The sequence below is a fragment of the Dipodomys spectabilis genome, unplaced genomic scaffold (genome assembly GCF_019054845.1).
Source record: "Dipodomys spectabilis isolate Male_0828 unplaced genomic scaffold, ASM1905484v1 ptg000157l, whole genome shotgun sequence".
NCBI classification, from domain to species: domain Eukaryota; kingdom Metazoa; phylum Chordata; class Mammalia; order Rodentia; family Heteromyidae; genus Dipodomys; species Dipodomys spectabilis.
This window is the reverse complement of record NW_024870834.1, coordinates 21,870,172-21,892,464: the sequence shown is the minus strand read 5'-3', so window position 1 is coordinate 21,892,464 and position 22,293 is coordinate 21,870,172. Positions and strand designations below refer to the sequence as shown.

Genomic DNA, 22,293 nt, shown 5'->3' with positions numbered 1-22,293 from the left:
CTTAACATCAAATTAACCATCTTCAGTGTACATTCACAGTATTCTAAATTGCTCACATCTATTTAGCTTCAAAATCTTTTCATTGTTCCTAAGGGAGACCCCATTCATTGTCCATTAGGGTCACTCTACCCATCCTCTGTGTTTCCCCAGCTGCTGGTAGCTGCCAATCTTTTTTTCTGTCCCCCTGAATTTACCTGGTCTGGATTTTTGACATAAATGGACTCACATTACACAACTTTTTCATCTGTTGTCTGAAACTTAGCATAATATTTCTGTGCATTCTAGTGTGTCAGAAGTTTCTTTTTTTTTGTTGTTTTTTTTAAGTCCAAGACTGGAACTTGAACTTGGTACCTCACACTTTCACTCATTGGCTAGTACTTTACAACTGAGCTATATCTCCAACTCTGAAGTTTATTTCTTTGTATGGAGGACTACTAGTCCATTGTATGGATAGACATGTTTTGTTTATCCATTCATTAATCAGTAGACATCTGGATTGGTCCATCTTTTGGCCATGGTGATTAGGAATGCTGTAAATATTTGAACGCATCTATTTGAATGTTTCTTTTCTGTTCTTGGGGGGGGGTATGTACATTGTTAATAGAATTTTTAGATCATGTGGTAATCCTGTGTTTACCTTTCTGAGGAACCATTGGACTGTGTTATTATGACTATACCATTCCTATCAATAATGTACAAAGGATCTCATTTCCCTATGTCCTTGTCAATTTGTGGTATTTTAATTTTTTATTGCAATCATTTTCATGGATATAAAGTATTATTTCTCGGAGGTCTTGATTTGCCTTCCATAATGAAATACATTTTATTACATAGTGTTTTAATCAGAAAATGAACTTGGATGAGACAAAATCAACAGAATGCTGCTAATATCTGTCTTGAGGGGATTAAGGTTGGCATACACTTACTCCTAAGGCATGAGACTTAAGGGTACAAAGATGGGCTGTGTTCTTTTGGAAACCACAGTTATCTCCTGAGTTTGCTTTTTTCTGAAGTACAAACATTTGAACTTGGATCTTACACTTATTAGACAGGTGTTCTACCAGTGAAGCCATGTCCCAGCTCTGAAAACAAATCTTTTCAGTTAATAATGAAAACTAAATACCTATATTCTGTTTTACTTTTATGGCACTTGTCAGAAGATACTTAGTTTTTGCTGAGCTTGGTTGTACATGGCAATAATCCCAGCCACCTGGGAGCCTTGAGTAGGAGAATTGAGGACTGAGCCATTTGGAGCAAAAGCAAGGACTTATCTGAAAAAGAACTAAAGCAAAAAGGACTGGAGTTGTCGATCAAAATATAAAGGCCCTGCCTAACAAGAACTTAGCCTTGAGTTTAAATCCTTGTATGGACCAAACAAACAAACACTAAAAAGATGCTTAGATCTTTGTATTTCAAAGCTATGTAAAAAAATGACTTGATAGTATATTCCTTTCTGTTTCAGAATAAAGAAGACGCTCAGTCAGGATGGCCCAGGGATCCGGGGATCAAAGAGCGGTTGGGATCGCTGACCCAGAAGACAGTTCTCCCAACATGATTGTCTACTGCAAGGTAAGATTTCTCCTCAGATGCTAGGTGTGCCCTGGGGTGATGCGCACTGAGTCAGGCCCAGACATGTTTTCTCTAAATGCTTTGATTAACATGAGCATTTTCTCATTACTCTCTGGTTGGCCAATTCTAAGATCCAAAGAAATTAGGTTTGGTTATACTAGAAAACTTGGTACTGAGAGCTTGAAATGTTTTATGCCATTAGGTTCTGTGTAAGCCTGCAGCTTGCTTGAGCAGTGCCGTAGGGAATGCATTCTCCTTCAGCGTAAAGGCTTTCACAATACAGTGCAAGGAAAGTTCATTGAACACATCAGATGCACAAGATACAGGCTTGATGCTGAGCAGAGACAGAGGCATCTCTGTATGCTATGCTTGTAGTTGGTTAGGAGGTAGAAGATACTCAAAAATAGCTGCAATCGAGCTGGAGAGTGTTGATTTCCAAACAGAGGCATCACATAGCCTTAGAAGGGGAGTTTGGGGGTTCAGAGGTCCTAGTGACTTGGGCAGCAGTGGCCTTGGACTTGGTTTGAAAGGATGTATCTGGAGAGCAGAGGGCAAGACCTCTATTCCAAGTGATGAAATCAATCCAGCAAAAGCACTGAGACTGAGCTAGGAAGGAGAACAGCCCCTAGAGTCCATTGGTGCAGGCATACAATGAGTTACATGAAATTGGTTAGTACAGGTAAGACTATGGGAGGAGAAACTGCATGCAGCCGGATAAGAATATTCAATCATAGACATTTTCTTCATGAAAAACTTAAGACGTGTAAAATCAGTATCTGTTTGAGATTAGGAGATTTTCCCCAGATTGTCAGATGGTTTGGTGTACGATGGGACAGAGCTACTGGGAGAAGGAGGGCACTAGAGGGAGTGATGGGTCTAAATTAATAATGATTGAAAAACGAATGACGGGAATTAGGAGGCAAGTTGGGGGCCAAAGATGACTAGGGTTTTGACGTTGGGTTATTAAAAGACATTATCATTGTAATTCAAATAGCATCATTTTGAAGAAGAATGCTTTCAAGGAAGGAAACAGGGCACATGAATTTATTTTTGCATACATGGATATTGAGGTAGTAATTATATTGCATGCTCATGAAAAATTAACCTAATGATGTTACCTATTAATAAGGAACAGGGTTAATGTTTGTTCATTTCACTAAGTGTTTGACTTCTCTGCTGATTTGGTACATTCTGCAACCCTGGGTTCAGTGTATGTTAATTACAATGATGGTATTGAATGGCATATTGTGAATGATCAATCATGTTGTTTTTCTCTTTTCTTTGTAAATATAGAACTCTTACATTATTCTTGCTTTGAGTCTAACACTATAATTTTTTTGCTTTGTAAAAGAATGATGAGATAGCCTATTACTGAATGATGCTTATTAATTGTAGTAACGAGGCTAGTCAATTGATGAACCATATAGAGTAACAGATAACACTTACTCATCACCATTTCACATCACACTGGAAAACCCTGTGGCAGTCTAGTTGGAACATGAGATTTGGATGTGCACCTGGTTTAAAATTTCAGCTCTGGATCCGGTGTCATTACTGATGTCTGTAATCAAAGGTATTCGGGAGGACTGAGGTTTGAGAGTAGCTCAGGCAAATGGTTAGCAAGATCCATTCCCAATAAACAGGATAGCCGTGGTGGTTCATTTACAATCCCAGCAATGAAGAAGGCGTAGATAGGAGGCTCTCACCCCGAAACTAGTCCAGGCACAAACATGAGAGCCTATCTGCAAAAGAACTAAAGGCAAAGAAGAACTGGGTGCCGGTGGTTCAGGCAGGTAATCCTAGCCATTCAGGAGGCTGAGTCTGGAGGAAGGCAGTTTGAAACCAGCCTGGGCCGAAAAGTTTGAAAGACTCAAATTTCCAAAATAACAAACAAAAAGCAACGCCGGGGCCCTGGTTCAAGTGGTAGAAGACCAGCTAAACAAGCAAAGAAGCTAAACAGGTCTCCAAATCCAAACTTCTCTCCCTCAAAAGAAAGGTAACTCTACCATGTACTATCAGTGTGACTTTGCATTAATTACTTAACTTCTGTAAATGCCAGTTTTTTCATGTGTAAGAAGAATCTGACTTATTGAATTGGAACCTCCTTGTACAACTAATGAAAATCAAAATAAAAAGTACAAAAAAGAAGAAAAGAAAAACCAGGGAGGAGGGTTGATCGTTTAGATCAAGTGAATGGGGCATCTGATAGTGTGATCCACAGCGAACACCATCTTTATCTTTATCTTTGGGTCTTGCAGAGGCAGGGGCATTTGGAAAAGAAATAAATTATAAGATGTATAAATCTTGGTGCTGTTAATAAGTTGACCAGAGTAAATTTATATAATGAGTTGCCCAAGTAAGAGAAAAGAAACTACAAATATTTTTACCTTATGGGCTTTAAATGCATTGATTACTAAAGGTTAATAGGACATAAACAGGTCATTGCCATCTAAAGACATTTCTACTAAACTGTTTGCTGTTAGGTTGAAGGAAAACTGTCCAGTGGGGTTGTGAGAACTTGAGTTTTATTTTTTGAATGTTGAGGCGAATTTATTTTTCTCTCTTCCCCTCCCTTTCTCTCTTTTTCTCTTCCCCTTTGTTCTGTCTTTTTGTTTCTCCCTCCCTCCCTCTCTCCGTCTCTCTCTCTCCTTCCCCCCTCTGTCTCCCTCTCTCACCCCTCTCCATCTCTGTCTCCCTCTCCCTCTTCCCCTCTCCCTCTCCCTTTCTCTCTCTTTGTTTAATTTAGGAACAAACTTACCAGTTGTAGTTCTTTAGAGTAATGACCACTGGTACAGAAATGTTTTATGTTCCTTGTGACACATTTGTGTCAGTGTATATTCTTGTAATTTGCTATATTAATGGCTCTAAAAGCAATTAATTAAATCTGTTTAGCCTATTAGAAAAAAATGCACACTAACTCTACAGCATGGGCCCTGGGCCTTGTGTCATTTAACACCAATGTTAACCTGACATAAAACCTACATTAACCATGGGCATACTTGAACTAGAGGACAATTAGTTTTTGCCTCTCTGTGCTCAGCCTTGGGCTGTAGCTAAGAACTTAACCCTTGTGTGATGTGGTCAGTAAATGGTGACTCTTGAAGGGAATGTCAGTTCAAAGCATTTCCTATGGATGTCTTTTTGTGATTCGTTATTCAATTATTTATTCATTAGCCATAAAGCCAAATATTCTCCTAGATTTATCTGGGTAAAATGTACATTTCAGAAAAATTGCACTTTATTTTTGTTTTCTTTCTCTTGTTTGTTATTTCTCTGGTCACAGACCTCACCCCAGTTAGAATGGCTATAATCAAGAAATCTAATAACAACAGATGCTAGAGGGTATGTGGCCAAAAGGGAATGCTACTATACTTTTAGTGGGAGTGTAAACTTGTTCATCCACTCTGGAATGCAGTATGGAGGGTCCTCAAAAGACTACACATAGAGCTCCCCTATGACCTAGCAATACCACTTCCGGGCGTTTACCCAAATGATCACAAACAAGGCCATACTAAAGCTACCAGCACAACTATATTTATTGCAGCATTATTTTTTTTTTTTACCATAGCTAAGATATGGAACCAACCCAGATGCCCCTCAGTAGATGAATGGATCAAGAATATGTGATATATAAATATATATATATTATATATACACACACATACACACACACAAATGGAATTCTATGCTTCCATTAGAAAGAATGACACCGCCCCATTTGTAAGGAAATGGAAAGACTTGGAAAAAATCATATTAAGAGAAGTAAGCCAGACCCAAAGAAACATAGGTCCCATGGTTTCCCTTATTTGGACTGTCTTATTTAGATAGAGATGCTAATGTTTGAAGAGACAAATCTAGAGAACTAGAGCATGGGGCCAACTTCTGAGTAGTAAGGGAATGGTTACTCTCATAATGTTGTGATTTGCATTGTTCTTATTTTTAATTGTCACCTACATGGATGGGATGCAGTGTGATGTTTTGATATATGTACAGATCAGAGCAATTAGCATGTTCTTCTTCTCAAGCATTGATCATTTCTTTGTAGTAAGACATTCAGTGACCTTCCTTCTAGCCTTTCCACAATGTGTGCAAAACATTGCTGTTAGCTCTTCTGACTCAGGAAGAATGATGGGTGTGTTTCATAAGCCCAGACCTTCCATAACATTCCTTATTTCCTTCTTATATCATTAACTTAAAAAGTTACACTTTTCCAAGACATGATTTATTTATTGAGTTGAACAGACTTTCTAATTTAGGTTTTCAACCTTAATATTCACATTTTGGATGAGAGAGTGTATGAAGAATGCACTGGTCACATTACGGATCTATTTAAGAGAGAATCTTAATTATTCATGAAGACAGTCAGACCTGTTAACCTTCTTTATATCCCTAGATCCTCAGCATTCTGGATCATTGACTTGCCCAGTGTCATGCTGATATCCAGACCTGGCTATATGTAAGATTGTGCAGGGTATGTTATCAAAATACTAACCCTCCAAGGACCTCCCTCTCCAGGATATTTTTGTTTCATAGGTCTGGGCTGGAACCTTGAATTCTGAATTTTAGGATGGTCTCTGAACAATTTGTACCCAACGAAACTGGAAGAGCATTGACAGTAGGTAGGCCTAGTGTAGTCATGGGGAAGTTGGTGTTTTGCATTGGATATTTTATTTCCTAAGTACATGTCCATCTTTCAAGATGTGGAAGAACCAAGCTCTGGTCCGAGTGCTAGGACCAGAATCCTAGGGACTCTGGTAACTCTCTCTCTCTCTCACTCTCTTTCTCTCTCTCTCTCTGTTGGTTGTGGGAGCTTCAACTCTGGGCTTGGGCACTGTCCCTGCGCTCTTCAGCTCAAGGTGAGTGCTCTACCAATTGAGCCACAGAGCCACTTCTGGTTTTCTAGAGATAAGAGTCTCACGGAGTTTCTTGCCCCGGCTGGCTTTGAATCGCAATCCTCAGATCTCAGCCTCCTGAATAGCGAGGATTATAGGCGTGTGCACCAGCGCCTGGCTTGGTAACTTTCTCTTTGAGGTGTTCTAGTCTATTTTCTTACTTTTTAGATGAAAAACCTGAGATTTGGCAAAGATATATAGCTGGGTCAGCTTTCCTGACATTTCTCAGTGAAGCTATGACTGTATGCCCAGGGATTCCTGGTCCCACAGTGTGCTCAGCATCAGGTAGGTCACCTTATTATAGCCTCAGGCTACTGTTGTTGAAGCTTGGTACCCACTGACTGAACTAAATGAATGCAGCTATTAGGTGAGGAATTTGGCTGGCATGCTTATTCCTGGGGACTTGGTGTAGGTCAACTTGTTACATTTGTCATGTTAAAGTTTCATTCTGCTCTCTGGTACTCTTATTTCTTTGGTAAAGATTTTTCTAAAATGTTTACTTTAAAAAATTTTCTTGAAGTAGTTGCCATTAAACAAAGCTTATGAATATAATGCATCTTGATCAATGCCACTGCTTTGAACTTCCTTACCCCTCCCTCCCAACTCCCCTTCCATTATTTTCTTAAGTTTGTAGGATATGTCTTGGATTTTTTTCTTTACTGCATTTTCTCCTCTTTCTCTTCATTCATCTACCTTCCTCCCCTAAACCTTACCCTATCCCTTCCTAGTACCTGTTTCCTAGTGTTTATTTTGTTGACCTTTGATTTAGCCTTTCTAAGGAATTTCACTATGGCATTCTCCCCTGAATCTACTATATTTCTGTTAATACATTTTGTAAACATTTACATATTCCCAAAGTATTTACTTACATATTTATAAACTAATTCTATCTTCCATAAAAGAGAAAACATGTAATCTTTGTCTACTTTTTTAACAACTAGGATTTTCTTTTTTTTTTTTTTTAAGGAAGAGTAACATGCTTTCTGATTGTACTTGATTCTTCTGAGTATTGTTAGCAATATATATCAGTCAGACTTTTATCACGGTGACAAATACCTGAGAGAAACAATTTAAAGGAAGAAATATTTATACTGGCTTATCTCTGCGAGGTTTGAGCCTACAGCTGATGGCTCCATTGCTTTTAGGCCCTAGGCACGGAAGAAACATGGTAGAAGGGCATGGAAGAGGAAGCATGGTAGCCACTAAACAAAGAGGGGTAACAGGCAGGGCCAGGCCAAGATATACCCTTTAAAGGCAACCCCCTCCACAGTGACCCACATCCTCCAAATGCATCCTGCCTTCCACAGTTCCACCACCTCCCAATAGTTGACTCCGATTTTGAATCCACTAATAGATTAAACCATTGATTAGTTCAAAGCCTTCAGGATCTAATCATCTCTGGAAATGTCCTCACAGAACACACCTAGATGTGTTTTCCATATTTCCCAGGTATATCTCAATTAAGTTGACAATCAAGATTACCCACCATACAAATGTTTCTAGATAAAACCCCAGTTAGGCTGGTGATTTGACTTATTAGAACTCTGGGTAGATGAGAGCCAATGGGAAAAAAAAAAAAAACTGTAGCTTAACCTGACTTATCTTGGGTCTGGAGGCAGTAGATTGTGATGGAAGATGCTACAAATAGCTTAGGGCATTGGGGGCTGGGCTCAACTTTGGTTCTTACTGCGTTGGGGTTCAGGACGGGAAAGTCATCTTCTTGTCTCTGACTCTTCTTTTGTCTTTCTCCCTTCTCCTTTCTTTCCTACCTTACCTCCCAGTTACAAAATACTTTTAAACACACACACACAAATATATATATATATATATATATATATATATATATAAAATGTGTAATATCTTAGACTTTACCCTCTTTTTTGTAAAGTGAAGGGATTGGTTGAAATATTGTACAAACTACTTGTGCAATGATTTCAGTTTTTATTCCATAAAATTCGAGTCTCTCGAAGTTGATACCTGATATCAAAGTAATATTGCCCGACTCTATGCATGTTTTAATTTCTTCTGAACTTTTCTAAAAATATTTTAGAGAACTGTAGATGACTATATTGGATTGAGGCCAAACCAAATTTAGTCAAGGACCAGAAAAAAAAACATTTTAATTGTAATGACTTTAGCATTCAAGAGTAAAATTTCTTGGTGGTAACTTGTTTCTACAGCTTACTAATGACATTCATGACATTTATTTTACAATTATATCTAGTTCTGGGGCTTGAAGTTAGGATCCTTGCTCTTGCTCAGCCTTCTTGCTCATGATTGATGCTTTACTTAAGCCACACTTCAGTCTGATTTTTTTTCATTTTTTTCTGATTAATTGGAGATAGAATCTTTTCTGCCTGGACTGGCTTTGAACTATGATCTTCCCGATCTCAATCTTCTGTGTAGCTAGGATGATAGGCATGAGCCTTGCATGCCTGGCTATAATTGTATGCTATATAGACATCAGGAACAGTTTTAGATAACAGCACTATACATTGTTAATAATACACATAGTCACTGGATGAATTAAGGACTGTATAGGAAAAAATATCCAATACTTTGTATGTACTTGTTAGTTTCTAGTTATTGATCCCTTTTCTTCTGGGATTTGATTCAAGTCTTTTTGTTGCTGGGCCACTCCAAGGTCATTTTTCCTAAAGACCAAGGACCCTTGAAATTCTGGGCTGAAACTGATTTAGGCATACTTCCCAAAAGTAGGCATTGCTATTTTAGTGCCATATCCTGGAAGAAGCAGATCTGTGAAGGAAGATAGGATGTGATGTTTGAAATTCATGAAAGACAATAGTAGAAGACAATAGGACTAGGTGTCTGGGAACCTATAAATCTGGTGACCAAGGCATGATGAGGGTTCGAAGCCATGGATCAGCAAGGTGTGACAGACACAGTGAGGTGCCAGGACTTCAAGATGAAGGCTGAGTCCCCTCAGGGGGTCTGTAAATCCCCGGGGAACCCAGGATAATGGGACAGTTTCTGTTTAGTAGAGGCAAATCAATGAGTTCTGGGAGGAGGTAGACAGTCAGATAGTCCATACAAAGGGGATAAGGAATGGGTGCTTGCCTTTTTCATTCTTAAAAGATGAGCAGTAATTAATCTGGTGGAAAAGAGGGAAAAAATGTAAGAGACTAAAGGGCTAGCACATGTGAAAAGCATAGTGTGGTGTTGAATACTGAGTTTTGCAAAGTCCGAGTGGCTGTTTTCGTGGATCTAAGGTATCTGTGATGAAGAGATGAGCCAAAGCGAGGTGCTAGGTAGATTTGGGCCAGACCATGACAGACCTAATGCATCATGTCAAGGAATTTGACATGAATTTGGACAGCTCTAGGTATCTACCTTTTGTGCCTCCACACCCACATCTTACCTCTGTACATCCTCCCATCCCCCAAAGCCATTTGGGTTCCATCCACAGGGCTTCTGTGACCTCTAGCTTCCCCATGAGCTTGGACAATAGGAGCGTGGGGAGAAAAAGGAGGGAAAGAGAATAGTGAAGTCAGGGATTTCCTTTCTTGGCTGTCTCTACAAAGCCTCATACCGACACTGCTGTATCCCTTGGTTGAGGCTCATTGACTCTCCTCTTTTTGGTCCTGGATGCCTCCCTTTGTCTCTACTCATACTCTTGGATGTTTGGGAGAGTTCCAGTCATTCTCATCTATTATTCTGTAACAAATAACTTCAGAACTCAAGAGCCTAAACGGCACATGTATTATGTCACAGAGTCTCAGCCATCTTTTCTGTTAGAAACAAGTTCTTATCCAACTTTCACCCAAGGTGAGGGACTAGCACAAAGGTCACCAATACAGGGAGATGGCATCCAGGAAGCGAGTGTGGCCTATTGTGAAAGATCAGCCAGGGTTCCTGTTCCTGTACAGTCCTTACCTGTTTTACTATCTGTTTATACTTAGCTCCTTGAATCGTCTTGTATCTGAGGTGCCCTCTGTTTACTAGAAAGCCTCTAACTTGTGCAAGTTATCTCACATACAAAGGGAAACCACCAAAGCCCTGTTTTCCTTCCAAAGGAAAACTCTTGGTGAAACAGAGAAACTCTAAGCTCAATGTGGAGAATGGGATTGGAAGCAGGGAAGCCAGTGTGGTGATCCAATGTGTTCCACACTGCAGAAGGAGTCCCGTAGGAACTTGGTTCCAGGAATGGTAGCGTCTTAGACCAGAAAGCAGTTTGGAGATTTTTCTAGAAATTCAATGTGGCCAAACAACATGTGCTTAGGTGGTAGTGGTCATCTAGAGGAAGGGTATGCTTGAGGTAGAATCAAGAGGATGTGTTGACTGAGAGTTTTAGAGAGAATAACAAGAGGTCTTTGATCTAGGGTGTTAAACTTTAGAGTTCTCAGAAAGTCCCCCGTGACAACGTTGTGAATCATGCATATGTAGCACTTCCTGGTGCTCTCCTCCCTTCATGGAGGTTTTGGCGAGATGATTGTACCATTAGCCTATCTAGCTGTTAATATTGTTTCTATTGTTCAATAAGTTCAGTTCCATCACCAGCAAGGTTGGCTGGGCTGAGTGAACTCAGAAATATTATTCTTCAGTTGTTACATTCAAGGAATTTCATGATCACAAATAAACCAACTGCCCAGCACCAGTGACTCATGCCTGTAATCCTAGCTACTTAGGAGGCTGAGATCTGAGGACTGTAGTTCGAAACCAGCCCAGGCAGGGAAGTCCATGAAACTCTCTAACTACCAAAAAGCAGGAAGTAGAGCTGTGGCTCAAGTGATAGGGCACTAACCTTGAACACAAAAGTTCAGGGACAGCACTTAAGCTCTGAGTTCAAGTCCTAGGACCAGCACAAAAACATATCAATCAATAAATATTACAAGGATAAATAAATCTATTCTTTTATAGTCTCTTTTGCTTCTTTGTTACTTTACTTGTCTTTACAAAGTTAACTCAGAGAAAACTTCCAAAACAGTTGAGTTGGAATGTTTAAAACAAATGCTTTTTTTGGGTCTTAAATATTTAGAGTTTATTTTCTTTCATTCTTCTCTCTCTCTTTTTTTCTTCACATTAAATAAAATTCCCAAGGACTAACTTCAGAGAATGTTTGGAGTAGCTAGCTTAATTGTTCAGACTGCATTTTAAGATTTTTTTCATTACATCTTTTGAAGCTTTTTTTTTTTTTAATTGCCTTGGGAGGAGGAAAAAAATCTGTTCTGTTTTTCCTTTCCTCCCAGGATTAGACTGACTATGAGAGAAACTTCCCATCACATTTGGTCGGTAGGAGATAGAGCACAGGCATGCCCCGGACCCATGGAATTGGTGTCCACTGATGAAAGGGATGCTATTTTTAGCGTTGAGGAAGAGCTCAGGGTGGCTTTTAGTATTTAGTGTTTCATGACTGTCGCTTTCTAATTGGAAAAGCCTTGGTGTGTTTAAGGCTTCACTTCATCTCCCCAGTTTTCCTCCTTTCATTTAGAAGAATGTAAGATGTGCATTTTGGCAGATCATCTAGCTCACTGTGGACATTGGTTTATATATGCTACAGTGCATATGAATGGCCACAGCTCAAATTCTCTCTAAGTACAGTTTGTGTCCATAATAGGAAAAGAAGTTTTAAGATCATGAGAGAACAGGAATATCATTTTAAAAGGTTCTTTTAGGGTGCCCATACAAATTAACTCCTTTGTAAAATTACTTAAAGATAATAAAACATAATAAAAGAAGAGAAAGTATCAAGGATTCTGACGGTAATCTCAGTTCTGAACATACACTCCAGCGAAGAATTGAAAACATATGCCAAGCTGCAGACAAAGACAGAGGCGCGTTCCCCTGGAATATTGACCACTCTGTGGCAATTATAGCTAGAGACTCGAAGTAAATCAAATGTCCCTTGAAAGAGAAGCAGCTACAGAATTACAATGGGATAGAATTCCTATCTGGATTTGGTCATAGCTTACCGGCTTTCTGTTCTGATGGATGTAATATTTTACTTGAAAAGGAAGATGGCTATAGATGTTCTAGGATGTGGCAGGCGAGAATGTTGTCTTTTTAAAGCCATATTGGTTCCAGTGCTTAAACTTAGTGCTTGAACTCAGGGTCTTATGCTCTTGCTTAGCTTTCTTGCTCACAGTTGGCTTGGGCTTGGGTGTGTGTGTTGGGGGGGGGGGGAGGGGTCAGGCAAGGAGGAGGCTCTACCCTTTGAGCCATGTCTCCAGCCTGGCTTTTTGCTTGCAGTTTTGGATATGGAGTTTCATGAACTTTTTCTGTTTGGAGTTGGTTTTGACCTCCAGATCTCAGATACCTAGCAAGCTAGGATTATGTATAAGCCGCTGGTACCCAGCAAGTTGGTCATTTTTAAATAACATTTTTGCTGTATTTGTTAAATGTACAGGTTCTGTGGCTTTTCTCAAAAGCTGTCTGCATCTCTGCTTACATCTGAGATCATTTTTCTTTTGTCTGAGGATCCGCCTTTAGAATTTTCCTTAGTACAGGTTTACTAAAGAGACATTTCCCTCTGTTTTTGTTTGTCTAAAATGGTTTTGTTTCATCTTCAAGTTTTGAAGAGTGTTTTCTCTGGATGTGGAATTCTGGACTGTCAGTTGCCTCTTTACACACTTTGATGATGGTCCTTTTTCTTGGTAGCAATTGTTTTGGGAGTGAGGGGTGGGGGTGGAGAGGGGAGAGGTTAGCCATGAATTTACTGTTGCTCTTTTAAATATAAACTCTTCTTTTTTTCCTCTGGTTGAAAGGGAAAGTGAAGGTTTTCTTTCACTTTGGTGTTTGGAATTTTACTATGAGTCATGGTTTTGTTTTTAAATGTATTTTCCTTTGAACGTAAAGCTCTTTTGAATTGGTTGGTACTTAAAAATGCCTTAGCCACTAGCTCTTAACTATTGTTTATGCTTGGTTCTTCTCTCTTCTTGGTGCTCTTCTTTTATTATGCTGTTTTCTTTTCTTCCAGGGTTTCAAATGTTTCTCCTGTTTCTTTTTGTGTTTTCAATTTATTTGTTGTTTTGTGTTCCAATGTGGATATCGTCTATGGATTTATTCTCTGGCTCACTAATTCTTTCTACAGATTAGATAATATGGTTAAATATGGTCCCTAGGAATTTCCAACCTTTGTTATCGCTTTTTTTAACTTGTAAAATTTCCATTTAATTCTTCTTTATGGCTTCCAGTTTCTTGTCAAAATTCTGTATTTTGTCATTTATTAACCACATAAATCATAAAGTCCATATGTGATACTTCAAACTTATTTGTTTCTCAACTATTTCTTTTTTATGCTGTATTCCTAGTTTCTTGTTAATTTCTGGACATTGTTTATACAACTAGCCTTGGAAAGGTAAGAGGAACATCATTTTACTCCTGAAAAGGATTTATTTTTTTAAATGTCAGGCAGCTAAAATTGAAGATTTCCTTAATCAAACAAGATATTATATATAGCTGGAACTTAGTTTTTATTAGGGCTAACTCATCTCTACTCCTTGTAGGAAGTCCTCTGGTTCTAACTGAAACCCTGGGTTTCCATTCAGGCACCTCCGTCCTCCAAGGTGAATTCTCCTCTCTGATTTCTGTTCCTTCGAAGAGCTCCATACAACACTGTAAACTGGAGCTCCATAGAACACTGTAAACTATTCAGTTCTCAATTTGTGCCTTTTGCTTAAGAAATTGACATCAAGATTATAATTTTCCTACAAAGAAAGGAAGGAAACTGGAAATGTTATTGGGAGGAAAAGCAGCTTCCGTTGATGAACTCACAGTCTTAGTTTTCTTCTCTCAGATCTTGAGAATTAGTGTTTACTAGCATGATGTCTCTCCACTGTCTTCAAACTTATTTACCAAAGTATTTTTTAATCTTTCGAGTTGCTCTCAGCAGAAAGATAATCCTAAACAATCTAGTTAGTTATTGGCAATAGTAGAACCTCAAAATATTGGTTTTCAAAGAAGATTAATTTGTCTATACAAGGTAGTTTGGGGCTGGGAAGGTGGCTCAGTTGGGCTGGGAAGGTGGCTCAGTGGTAGAGCACTTGCCTTGCATGCATGAGGCCCTGGGTTCTGATTCCTCAGCACCACATAAGCAAAAAGAAAAAAAGCTGGAAGTGGCACTGTGGCTCAAGTTGTAAAGTGCTAGCCTTGAGCTGAAGAGCTGAGGGACAGCACCCAGGCCCAGAGTTCAGGCTCCACGGCCTGACCCCCCCCCAAAAAAAAACAAAAAAAACAAAACAGGGTAGTTTGTTTTTAAATACTTTAGGAGTGGTAGTATTAGATGAAGAGGCAAAAGGCAAACTTCAGTACATTATAAAACATAGCAGAAATGTGATTACCTTTCAACTGAGGACAAGATAGAAAGCTTGGAGGCTAATTGCCAGGATTTGTAAGTAAGGTACGTAAGTAGCAGGAGAATGACATGGGAGCACAATGTCACGACAGACACAGAATGACATTTATTCACCTGCCTGAATTCTGTCTATCTGTACCAAGAGGGACTGCATCCAGGTAAACAGCCCTGTTATGAAAGGGGCCTTACCAGAAGAAAGCCAACCTGGCTCTAGAGACCTTTCCAGTTTACAAACATCCAGGAAGTAACTTTGACCAACTGCCTATTAGTAGCACATTTCTGAATGCTTCTTGTATTAGTTTTATAGGGTATTGCAATGAGTCACCACCATCTGTGGGTTGCAATAATAGAAATGTATTCTCCCAGTCCTGAACGCTTGCTGTGTGAAGGCAAGGTGTTGCCAGGGCCACTCTGTCTCTCTCTGAAGGTTCTAGGCAGGATGTCTCTATCCCTTCCTCCCTTTCTGTGGCTCTGGGGAATCCTCAGGATTCTGCAGCTTTCAGGATGGTTCCCTGGTCCATCTTTTCCTCAATGGTATGACCTTCTTCCCCTGTGTCCACTTCAGTGGACCTTATAAGGACACTGCTCACTTGAATTAGTCCTCAATACCCCAAATCTACTACAACCCCATCCTACCTAATTCCATCTCCAAAAAATAGAGCTCATTTCCAAATAAAGTCACATGTGAAGATACCAGTCATTAAAACTCTATCATAACTTTCTGAGGAATACAATTCAGCCCAGAAAATTTTCTCATCTGTCTCAGATATTGTTGATGGGTACTGGATACATATTGATTTGTTTAGTCATCAGAAGAGTTTGCTGGGTAGGTTGTGTTCTCTCTATGTTAGAGAAAAGGAAATTGAGGAACAGAAGGAGCCAATCACTGGAATTAATGGTGATATTGGGACTTAAATCTAGATGTGCTTGACTCTAATGCTTGAGGTTTGGCTGGGCATTAGTGGTTCATACTTGTAATCCTACCTACGCTGGAGGCTGAGATCTGAGGATCACAGTTCAAAGCCAATCCAAGCAGGAAAGTTCGTGAGACTCTTATCTCCAAATAACCACCAGAAAACCAGAACTGTGGCTCAAAGTGGTAGAGCAGGGCTGGGAAGGTGACTCAGTGGTAGAGCGCTTGCCTTGCATGTATGAGGCCCTGGGTTCAATTCCTCAGCACCACATAAACAGAAAAAGTCAGAAGTGGCTCTGTGACTCAAGTGGTGCTAGCCTTGAGCAGAAGAACTCAGGGACAGTGCCTAGGCCCAGAATTCAAGTCTCATGACCAAAAAAAAAAAAAAAAAAAAAGAGTAGAGCAGTAGCCGTGAACAAAAGACCTCAGGAGTAGTAGCCCGGACCAGAGTTTAAGCCCCAAGCCCTATGACTGGGAAAAAAAGCTTCAGGGTTGGGGAAAAAATGGATCCTGTTTATTTATTTTTAATCCTCAAGACTATTTGTAATTAGAAAAGAACTGAGCAGCTTACAGAGGAGGAAAACAATCTGTAGAGAATTGACTTGACTTGAGTCTTTAAGGAAAGAAAGTGTTTAACTAGGCATGGTGTCACCTGAACATTCCATTCTGGAGGTTGAGAGAGGAAGATAGCATGTTTGAGGTCAGTACAAGCTGCATAGTAAGACCCTTTCTCAGAAGAGCAAAACAAACAAAAAGCACATTAAAAGAAAGAAAAAAGAAGGAAGGAAGGAAGGAAGGAAAGAAGGAAGGAAGGAAGGAAAGAATAAACAAAGGAAGGAAAGAGGTAGGATTCAGACTAGTGGAAAAGAGCCAAGAAATGACTCATGGTGGTGAAGGCTATGTGAACAAAGGATTTTTATAACAAATGATTTTATAACACAGGTGCTCCTCAGCTTGTGATGGGGTTCTCTCCCTATAACATAGGTTCCAACAACCCCATTGTAAGCTGGAAATATGGAAAATCAAAATTTACCCGCCAATCACCATAGCTTAGCCACTTGGTGCTCTGTAGACTTGGCTCTTCTGTCTTGTGCGGAGGTATGTCCGCTTGCCCCATGAACTAGGGCTGGTGTGGTGTTACTACAGTGTATATCCTCATTCTTCCCATGAGGACCTCGTCACAAGACAGTATAAACCCTTTCACATTTTACTAGTGTGTGGTGTTATCAGTAAAACTGAACTTTCTACCAACTAGTTTGACTTTTCCTTTGCTTTAAAATATCTTTGTTTCTCTTTTTAAAATTAACAGTTTAATTCGAAAGAATGAATGCATAAAGCCAAGGGAGAAACATCTTACTTATTCTTACTATATAAATATGACTGATATGAACATTTGGGTCCATTTCCTAGTCTTTGTATTAGTGGGGTGTGTGTGTGTGTGTGTGTGTGTGTGTGTGTGTGTGTGTGTGTGTGTGTGTGTGTGTGTGTGTGTGTGTGTGTGTGTATTACATTAACCTAGTGGATAATCATAGAGTAAGTAGTTGGGATTTTTGTTGTTGTTGTGTTTTTTGTGCTGGTACTAAGGCTTGAACTCACAGCCTGAGCATGGCCCCTTAGCTTTTTTGCTCAAGGTTAGCGCTCTACTGCTTGAGCCACATCTCCACTTCTAGCTTTTTTGATGATTCATTGGAGATAAGAGTCTTACGGACTTTCTTGCCCAGGATCACTTCAAAACCACGATCCTTAGATCTCAAGACACAGTAATAGCTAGGATCACGGGTGAGCCGCTGGCACTTGGTTAAGAGCATGTAGTATTTTATGTTCTCTTGTCATCTGTCTCCTAAGTAGTGATCTGTACCAGATGATACGTTGTGACTATCATCAGTTTCAAAGATTGCATGACATATTGTGAAGTGGATAATGTGCCATGATTTACTTATTTAGCTTCATGCTTGTTATTAATAGGAAGATTTAAAATTCTGCGGTCAAAAGGCATGCACTGACTCACAACGCTTAGTCTCTCGTATTTCTGACAAGTTTGGCATTGACTTCTACATACCTGGACTGGCCTTCTCTGGGCTCCCCTGCATCACCCAGGACAGAAGAAAAGTGAGGAATTCCTAAGAGTAAGGCCAGTGGCTTTCTTTCTTTAAACCCCTGCCCCACCCTGGTGTCTGACCAGTTATGCAATGCTGCCCCCCTTATCCTAAGAGCTTGATTGGTGCCAGGGTGTTCAGAAATGCTCATCTTGGAAGCTTCCCAAACCATTTGCTATTTTATCCTCTATTTGTTTTTCTTAAGCAACTAACTAAATAAGAATAACATTTCAACCTCATTCCATGTCCCACAGCGTTTCGCCTGCCTGTAACCACCTCTGCCTACAATTTAACCATGGGGCTGCTTCTTATATTTTTAAGTGTAATACAAAAGCACAGCTCTGAGAAGCAGCCAAGTTCTGCAAGCCAAGTTCGAAGAATAAAACTTTAAAACAGCTCTTCTGTCACATACTTGAGAGGGGAGGCAGGCTTTGCTATAAATAAAGCCACATTCCATTTCTATCATCCTTTGCAGGCCTCTCGGGTAGGCTTTTTGTATGTGATTACAGTGCTCCGTGACTGCCCACTCACCCCTTTCAACCTTCCATTTTATACCTTTCTTAGGTCGATGTGCAGCAGTTTTAGACTTTAGGGGACCCCCCCGCCCATGCAGGCAGAGTAAGATTTTCCTCACCTTCAGGGTTAGTGGTGGTGATATCCAGTGGCGGACTTAGACACTACGCTTTCTCTGTATCTGTCACAGATACAGTTCAGGAGCTGCAGGTATGAGTTTCTTGGAGCTGCTGTAACAAATTGCCACCAATGTGGTGGCTTAAAACAAATGTAGAGTTCAGGAGGACCCAAGTAGCAGCACAACATGCATGCTCTCTGCAGGCTCTAAGGGGGAGTCCAGTTCTTTTTCTTTCAGCTTCGAAGCTGCCTGCATTCTCCAACACATGACCCCTTAGCCATGCATCCTTGGTACCTATCCTCACACCATCTCCCCACACTCTGACCCTCCTGCCCCCCTCTTACCAGACCCCTGTGATTGCATGGAGATCACCAGGTCAGCCAGGATAACCTCCCCATCCCATCACTCTTGCCATAGAAGGCAACATCTCACCGGGTTTGAGGAACACGAGGATGCTCAAGCATCCACATTAGCATGTGAATCTTTGGAGGGGCTGTTATTCTACCAACCACATGCTGTGTCTTAGAATGAGAAAGGAAAAGCAATTTGAAATAGTTAAACCTTTTTTTTTTTTGGACTGGGAAGGGACATTTTAAGTTTCCTTCCTCTTATTTGTCATGGAAGATACAGGACAAATTAAGTTTAGTACACTGGGTTGTTTTAGCTGAAGTCTCTGAGAGGGCCAGAAATGGGGAGCATTTCAGAGACTGGAAATGAGGGGGAGCTTAGTGCCCATGGCATCAAGGACAAATGACTAAGCGGATGAATTCACAGTGATTTCCTCACAGGACTAGGTCTTCAATCATTTTTTTAACTGTTTAAAAATGTGTAAAAATAAATGCTACTAAAATCTATTAACGAGTTAGCTACCTTCCCATGGCTGGTCAGTCAGCATAGTGAGCACCACGTGTTTTGCCAGTAATGATAAGAATGCATGGTGATGGCACAGGCCTTGGGTTGACAGGCATGTGCTAGTTGCTTATTGGTTCTGCAGAGCGGCCAACTAAACCTCACAGACAATAGTGACACTACCAAGGGACAGAGCATGACATTGGCTTCTAACATGACTCAAGGCAGATGGGCTCCCTCAGGAGCTAGCCAAGGAAACAGATGACAAAATCCTCACTGTAAATGAATGAGCAGGGAGCAGGCTTTTCCTTCCTTAACTGAGTTATAGATAACATTAAACTGAGTTATGGAGATTACTGCCTGCCTGGGAAGGAAGGAGAGGTCGGGAGTTGAAAACGAATATGTGTGGCCAATGACACGTGACCACTTTCGGGGCTGTTAGCACATTACTTGCCTGTCCCCAGGCCAGAATTGTAGCCCTCAAGCTCAGAATGCATTCTCCATTTTGAAAGAGAGAGAGAAGCAGAGAAGCAGTGCTTCATGATGTGTGAAAATCCTGCGAAATTCAAATTTCCCTGTGCGTGCGTCAAGTTTTCTTCAAACATAGCTGCACCGTTTGTTTGCAAATCATCTATGGTTTTTTGAGCTACCAAGGAGGAGTTGAGTGGTGATGACAGTCACTGTCCATATGATCAGCAGAGCCTAAAATATTTACTAACTCGCTTGTCTCAGAGAACTTTGCAGCCTCCGTCTCAGGGGCTTTGGAAGATATGGAAAGAGCATCTGCAAAAACGTCCATGTTGGGACAGTATTTCCAGCGGTGACAGGACCTGGGTGAGTCTGTGGAGTTGGTGCTGATTCATCACCAGGAACCCGTGGAGGGCTAACTGGTGGACGAATAGAGGAGATCACTGAGAAGCATTAGCACATCGCATGGACCATAAATAACATTCAAATCCTGCCATTCACTCCTTGGAGAGTATGTTTGTGTCCCTTACTGAAGAGTGACAGTACATTATGGACAAGATTTTTGCTTGTTTGTTTTTTATGTTAAAGAGAGAGAGAGCATATTGAGCCACAGAAAAAAGTTGGTTTGCATGTCCTGAAGTATCTCAGGCAGATCTGCCACCTGCTGGCTGACTGCCTCTGCTTGGGAGGGAGGCCGTGTCCATGGGGCTCTCATTTGGCAGCATCTACACTGTGCCAGGCATTTGTGCCAAGGCTTTGGGCACAGGGATTACTCACAAGGACGGCACTGTCTCATGGTTGTTGAGTGTGTGAAGAAAGGGGTTGGGGCTGGGTAAACCTGCTAGTGAGAAGCCAGGGTTGCTGCTCTGTCTCTTTTTCTCAGACCAGGTTCTTTTCGTGAGTCCTGAGAGGAAAAAGACAAACATGTTGGGTGCTGCTTACCTCTCTGCTTGCTCCTGTAGGATGGCGATCACAACAGCCTCACAAAGCAAGATGCTCCTTAGTTGTTGATGTATTTAGGGAAAATATAGACTTTTTTTTTTAAGGCAGAGTGTTGCTACCTAGCCGAGGTTGATCTTGAACTTGTGGTTTTGCTGTCTCTGCCACTCAAGTGCTGAGATTACAGTCATGCATTTAAAGACTAATTCTAAGAAGTGTTGTGTTCTGTGGGCCACAAGAGTCCCTCAGCCATTAGGACTGCTGCTGCACAGGGTGTTTGTTGAAACAGCTCATGTGAAGCAAAATTTTACTGCTGAAGAAGATGATTTCAGGGCACCTGAGCTAGCACCAAGGCTGGATTCAGCCCTGGTTTCTGCACAAGCTTTCTCAGTCTTCGTAGCTGGAATAGCATCATCCACCCACCCCATGAGTCCGTGGCCTCTTTCTCTTCCGTGTGCTGCTTGGGGGCAATCTTCTCTTCTCTTCCTACTGATTTGATGACCTCCCTTCCCCCACATGCTTCCCTCCCTCCAAACTTCAAATGTCTGCACAGAGCTACAGAATGACATGGAATGTGGATCTCTCCCCACCCCAGAACTATAGACACAGCTCTGTTCACTGCCTTTGCCATTGGGGTCCAGTGATTGGTGTAACCACATTCTCCCAGTTTGTAACTGAATTAAACAAACAAACAAACAAACAAAAACCATTATCAACTTTGGCAGGTGGGGGTGGGGGGTGGAGATGGGAAGGGGAAACAAAGGAGGAGGCTACAATGCTTGAGAAGAAATGTACTCATTACTTTGCCCATGTAATTGTAGCCCCTCTGTATGGTATTTTCACAATTAAAAAATAAAAAATAAAAAAACCCATTGTGATTCCTCTTGATTAGAAAATAAAAAATAAAAAAAATCCCTTACTCCTCTATGCCACAGAAATACTTTTATTTTTGTATCACAAATCACTTAACAGCAAGATAGATTCTGCAAAATGGGTTGTTAGGTGTTTTTGTTGCTGATAAGAACATAAGAGGCTGTATGTAGACAAATCTAGAGGTACATAAAGATCAGACACTTGTCATGGATGCTCATACTTTGTCTGTCTGTCTCTGTCTCTCTCTGTCTCTGTCTCTCTGTCTCTGTCTCTCTCCTTTCTCAAATAGTATTGAGGATTGAATTCAGGGCCTTGTGCTTGCCAGCTAAGTACTCGACCACTTGATCTACACCTCCTGCTTTTTTCTTTTGGCTTTATTTCATTTTGCAGATAGAGTCGTAGGTTGTTGCTTGAGGCCAGCTTTGGATTTTGATCTTCCTACCTTGCTTTCCTCATACCTGAGGTTACAGCCATGCACTACCTTGCCTGGCTTTGCCATAGTTTCTTTTTGATGTTTTAAAAAGACACGGTAAACCCAGAAGCATGAAACCACTGCCAGCCAGCCAGCCCAACCCTGTAAACTGTTTTTTTTTTTTTATAAGTAGGAGTGTTTTCTAAAATAATTATAAAAAATAAAGTATAGTAAATACATAAACCTGCAGCATAATGGTTTATTGTCATTATCAAGGGTTAGATCCTGTATGTAATTATCTGTGTTATGCTTTCATATGATTGACAGCACAGGAGGTTTG

At 40.6% G+C, this 22,293-nt stretch overlaps 1 protein-coding gene across 3 annotated transcripts in view; it reads left to right on the top strand.

The window, feature by feature from the left end:
- Rgs6 (regulator of G protein signaling 6) overlaps positions 1-22,293 on the top strand; it is a 507,674-nt gene that overhangs the window by 26,000 nt on the left and 459,381 nt on the right. For all 3 annotated transcript variants that reach the window (XM_042692654.1, XM_042692656.1, XM_042692655.1), the window contains exon 2: positions 1,463-1,569. In XM_042692654.1, coding sequence (XP_042548588.1) covers positions 1,486-1,569 — 84 coding nt within the window. In that variant the 5' untranslated portion in view covers positions 1,463-1,485. The remainder of the gene's footprint in view (positions 1-1,462; positions 1,570-22,293) is intronic.